Source organism: Vanessa cardui, chromosome 17 (assembly GCF_905220365.1).
Source record: "Vanessa cardui chromosome 17, ilVanCard2.1, whole genome shotgun sequence".
Classification (NCBI taxonomy): Eukaryota; Metazoa; Arthropoda; class Insecta; order Lepidoptera; family Nymphalidae; genus Vanessa; species Vanessa cardui.
The window spans coordinates 5864114-5870278 of record NC_061139.1 but is presented as its reverse complement, the minus strand read 5'-3'; the positions used below and the strand labels follow the sequence as shown (position 1 = coordinate 5870278).

Sequence of the window (6165 nt, the reverse complement as noted above, 5' to 3'; positions counted from 1 at the left end):
AAAACAACAAAGGAAAAATATAACTGAATCTAGAAGAAATATCACGAGAAGGAAATAATAAACGACAGTGCTCACCGCAAATTGAAAAAGTGAACTTCCTTTACTTTTATAGACTGGGTGTTGCCAAAATCAATCCTGTCCCGGCAATACGAGTTCTTCACTGTCACCTGTATTCTCATATTATTTGCAATTTACATATTATCAGTAGGCATTCCTTTATTTTCAGTATTAGTAACAAGACCAATGAAAGTTATATGTGCTTAATTTTTTTTTTTTATGGTATAGGTTGGCGGATGAGCATATGGGCCACCCGATGGCAAGTGGTCACCATCACCCATAGACAATGACGCTGTGAGAAATATTAACTAATCCTTACATCGTCACTGCGCCACTAACCTTGGTAACTAAGATGTTATGTCCCTTGTGCCTGTAGTTACACTGGCTCACTCACCCTTCCAACCGGAACACAACAATACTGACTACTGTTATTTGGCGGTAGAATAACTGATGAGTGGGTGGTACCTACCCAGACGGGCTCGCACAAAGCCCTACCACCAAGTATTAATACAATTAATAGTTGTACCAAGTATATATGTAGTACCAAGTATTAATATAATTAATACAATAACACACCTATATACAATAGTCTTATTTCACCTGCATCATTTGGTTAATGTCATGTTCGAATACAGGTCGTGTAGTCCACATTCGATTCCTGAGTATGCTAATAAAATATATTGAGTCACAATAATAAATTTAATTTCACATGGTCGTACACGTGCACAGTAATATATGAGATTAGCTTCCAGAGCAGCAAGCTAATCTCTAATTTGTTGAAGTATATAAATCCTTTTTTATTAAATTACCAACTTTCGAAAAGAGACATATTAGATAAATTATTATTTATTAAAGTTATTAATTGCGGGATATTTACCATGGTTTTTATTTTTTTTCGGTGGAGCTCGATATTTCGACATTATTTACGAATGTCTTGTTCACGAAAGTCTCGTGACAAAAACATGATAAATATCCCGAAATTAATAACTTTAATAATAAATTAACCATCTTAATTTAAAAAACATATATTACTTTACTTTTAAGGCTAAAACACGTCACACATAAACAACAAAAGTCATCTCTTTTAAATAATACACTAATGCATGCACTGAAATCAACAAATGAAGATTACAACAAAATATTTAAACATCGGATCGGTTTCAGTCAAGAAAATCCACTCACACTAGACTAATATTAGATAGAAATACGTAATTCAATTTATTACAAACCTGTTTTCTTACACATTTTCCTTCACTTACTGCAAATCATCGTCGTCATAAGATAAGGAAACGCAAGTCGCGTCACCCTAATAAACCAATAATTATTAATTCATAATCCGTTAAATCCGAAAGTTTCAGAACTTTTGAAAAAACAATCATTCCTAAGACAATTATTTTAAAAATAATAACATACATTTATTAACTAAAAATACTTTTTCTAATCAAATTAAAGGAATTCGAATGGATAATATTAGTGGCCTAATATAACATTACGATTTAGAGTTGTATGAAGCCTTTGAACTTGTCCGAGACACGGCTCTGTAATAAATGTCCGTCACATAAATACATTGATGACTCGACGCATGAAGTTGTCTGAGTTTGAGCACAACTATATAACGTAAGTTTGAACTTTAATTATTCAGTCACCGTCCACATTTCATAGAGAATGGACTTCAAAGACAAAGTCGTTTTAATCACGGGTGCAAGCGGCGGCATCGGAGCTTGTTGTGCTCTACATTTCGCCAAACTTTCTGCTAAATTGGCCTTAGTTGGACGCAATGAGGAGAAACTTAAAGAAGTTATCGACCAATGTGAAAACATAAGCGGCGACAAACCGTTAAAAATTATTGCCGATATAAGCGTTGAAGATGACAACAACCGCATAGTCACAGAAACAATAAATTTCTTCGGAAAGATCGATGTACTGGTAAACAACGCAGGGATGGTGCTCATGGCCGGATTAATGGACGACATTACGAATTACGATCGCATATCAGCGACGAATATTAGAGGTACATACCTTTTAACTCAGCATGCCATACCACATCTGATCGAGACTAAAGGAAACATAGTTATCGTATCAAGTATACTGTCAACCGTTCCCCTGCCGGCCTTGATGCCTTACTGCATGACTAAAGCCGCACTTGATATGTTCACGAAATGTGTTGCTCTGGAAATGGCACCTAAGGGAGTGAGAGTGAATTCCGTGAATCCGGGACCAGTTGCTACGAACCTATTCATAGCGGCCGGTGTAAGTGACGATCTGAATAAGGGCTTATACGATAATATGAAAGAATCGATGCCCTTGAGAAAGATAGCGACGGGTGAGGACATCGCAAATATGGTGGTTTTCCTCGCTAGTGATAGTGCAAGTTGTATAACCGGTAGTTTTCACGTTATGGACTGTGGCCTTCACCTCGGTGACCCTGTTCTCCGTGCATAAATACTTCATGAAGCGATTGAAAATTTTAAACGTTATATATTTTTTAATATTTTTTAATTTTATGAGAAGCACCGCAATTGCAACACGTCACAGGTATAACACGATCATTTTAACAGAAGCCAGCGAAGTTTTCACTAACATGTAAATAAAATATGACAGTAAACAAAGACACTTGAAATATCATGCTATAATAACATTTTCCTTTATTTTGTTATCGAGGTGTATTATGTGAATTATGAGTAAATTATTTGTAATTAACTTAATTAAAGTATTATAAAAATGTTTATCGTTTTACTTATCAGAGTATATTTAAGTTATATTTGTAATATATACATATATAGCAAGTTCCGAAGTTTCCGAAGCGGATAATTGTTTCTGTATAATGTATACAGATATATATGCCTAGTGATTTTAATGTGATCAGAATCCAAATATATATCACACCGTGATTTCAGTTAAGAGGGAGATTATAATGCGATTAAATGTATTTTATTTATTATGTGAGCTTAACATTTTGAAATATAATCGCATATCAAAGCTAACTGTGATTAACAAAACATGACACCTTTATAACTCATACGATATATAATATTAAATTACATAATATTGATTTTTATTTATAAAATAATAACTAACACTAAGAATTAAATCAATTTAAAACATTTTTCATGTTCTTTTACAAATAATTCGTTCCTCCGTCGAGAGAAACAAAGCTAGAAATATTAAAATATGTTAAGTATCGTATCGAGAGACGTAACAAAAGCTTTTTGGTGAAGATAAACAAAAGTACTGCGGTTACCCTGGAGGTCCGTTGAGACTCGTTGGAATTGTTCTTCTTGTATTTTCACCTGAAAATTTCTTCCTTTTAAGTATCTGTGGTAATATTTTTGGTTATCTCCTCATCGCCCTCCGATGTGCCGCAATTTCTGCGTTATCTGCCACTCATTGCTTCGTATAATCTCATCGCTAATTGATTGAGATATACAAACGTATCTCTCACGCGCTTCCTCTCACGTTTTTATTCTTGTTAATTTTCAAACTGTATTTACTTAGAAGTTAAATGATATTACAACGTAATTACGTCTTATAATTTTAACTTATTATACGCGATAAGTACATATAAATATGGTGATTCCAGTGTCAAACACAAAAAATCTAAACGTATTTAACTGTTATTCTGAAAGTAATACAAAAAATTGATAATAATCTCGAAAATCATTTATTAACATAAATTTAAACTTGTATAAAACTCCAAGCTAAATTTTGCTATATTATTTGTACTATTTTTTTTCAAATCTCTACAAAGACACATGCACAAACAAACACACACACACACACGCACAATTTTCCTCTAAAATAAAGAGTCAAATGTCCTTCAATCATTTGAATTGTAATTATAATTTATTCATTGATGGATTACAAAAATGAATACATATTATATTAATATTTTTCGCATCAGATTTTATATAAACAACAAATTTTTATGATTTAACGACATATTGAAGGTTATTTCGTAAGAACACAAAGAGATACAAAGAGTAATTTATTATAGGTTTATAGTATTTTAATATACTTATTTTACACTACAAATATAAAAAAAAAACAAATCTTAGGATTACGAGAAAATAATATAATTCTGAAAATCAAAATATATTTTCAGAATTATATATTACATACAGAATATTTGTACAACAAGCGGACTTATGGCTAATTAGCCATCTCTTCATAATCTGGCTAGGCGGTGTAGCCATAAATTTACGTACAAATACCTAAATATTTAATACTTTGTATATGAATATTATATACAAATATATTTAAGATATTAAAATCTTCCAATGCAAGGGAATTAATTTAAGTCCGTAAGTAAGGTCACATTTTTTACAGCTATTTTAGATATAGAAATCGATTATAATTTATGATTACATAACATGAGAGACCTGTACAGTAACGGAGTGTCTGAGAAATATTAGTTTTGTGCACAAGTATTTTGAGCACAAGAGTTCCTAAGAAATACAAATGTATCTTTTTAACAGTAAGGAAAACTAACGTTAAATAGCGCACAGTTCAGAAGGAAACAATATGCAGGTTCCTGCGAAGACATAAAAAAAGCCACTCGGGTTTTAAACGATATTAGGACACATGGTCATATTTTCAAAGGCAAAATTTGAATGGGTTCTCCATTATACCGACTGTTTTAATGCAATAAAAGCAATAGTTATTATATAGGACTACAGTACAGTGGATAGTGGATTAAGATAGGCTGATGTTGATGATCATGAGTACATACCAACAGTATTAATCACACTGACAGATCACACGTGACCGGTTTCGATGCAATGATGTTTGATTGCTCGAAACTTAAATTATTTTTTTCGATGAAGTCGGTTATATTTAGTTAGAAGTACTCGTAATATTATATAAAGTCAGTGATATTTTTTGATTTATATGATGTAAAATTACTACATTTGGGAAAGCGGCAAGTCTTGGAGACTGAATGATTTATGTATGTACATGTATTATTTGTAGGGTTTGTTAATTTTCAGTAACGTAAACTAAAATTTATGAAAACGGCTGGGCTAATAAATGCTAAGAGGAGGTGCGATGAAGATGTGGAGCGTTACCACGTTTTGACAACGTGCTTTAACTGATGATACTGATTATGATGTATGATGATGATATACGTTAGATGTACGTTCAACGAAATATTTAGATCTAAATAGTGAAAACAGGCTCACACCAATTACAAAAATAAAATTCCGTGGTAGGTTTTTAATCAATGTCTGTTTGAAATTCACATGTTCCAATCACTGAGCTTCCAATCTCTGCTATATCGAGAAACTGTCATTTTGAAAATATATATTATGAATGAGAATTCATTAGAAGTATCAATATTCTGAAAAAAAAATTAAATAATAATAATCAGCTAATACTTTGTTTTTCAATTAAATTTACACTTACCCAGGCTTTGAGAAATGCTTAATCTTATATCTTAAAACGAATAGTATCTCAGAATTGATAAAATACCTTTACAAATTTCAGTTAAACTAATCCTAAAATTCTCGAACAAACTAATTTATCTTGTAACTTCTAATTAAAGCAATTATCTAATTCAAAAGCGATGTCGTTAAATATGTTATCCTGATTAATATAATCCCTTAATTTACACGCGACGTACTCGCGCTTTTGTTGTTTATTGAATCGACGAACGTCTTTCAATTACAAATAGGTCGTGTACCGTTAGGGTCGCAAAATATCTTTAATTGTGTTATAATTGAATGATTTTTTTAATTGAACTTCTAGATAATAAATCTGACTAATAATCAAAACTAAAGAAAAATAAAAAATAAACTATGACCATTAAAAAAGTCATAATTAATTTTCATTTAATACGAATTTTAGAATCGATACTAATCGCAATAAATGTATTTTTAATCGTAATTGTAAAAAGTTTATGAATTATTAAAAGATTATTTATTAAAAGCAATGTAGCCGAAAAGGTGCATTTTTCTCCGACTGCAAAGTTTACACAGTGCTTTACTTATGTTTTATTCGCCATGAATTTACTGTTATTAACACTAAATAAATATGGTATTGAATAAATAAATAAATTCATATTGATTCCTGTTTTACAATAGCCAAACACAACCCTTACTCCTTGCAGCAGAC

The 6165-nt window shown here is 31.4% G+C and overlaps 1 protein-coding gene across 1 annotated transcript; it reads left to right on the top strand.

The window, feature by feature from the left end:
• Nucleotides 1-1648: 1648 nt before the first annotated feature.
• Nucleotides 1649-2780, top strand: LOC124537119 (uncharacterized oxidoreductase TM_0325-like). Its single transcript, XM_047113852.1, has one exon. The coding sequence runs from the start codon at nucleotides 1723-1725 to the stop codon at nucleotides 2497-2499; it is 777 nt and encodes a 258-aa protein (XP_046969808.1). The 5' UTR covers nucleotides 1649-1722; the 3' UTR covers nucleotides 2500-2780.
• The last annotated feature ends 3385 nt before the right edge of the window (nucleotides 2781-6165 follow it).

Excerpts from the sequence above, each read along its gene's own strand:
- LOC124537119 (XM_047113852.1), top strand. The coding sequence starts at position 1,723 with ATGGACTTCAAAGACAAAGTCGTTTTAATCACGGGTGCAAGCGGCGGC.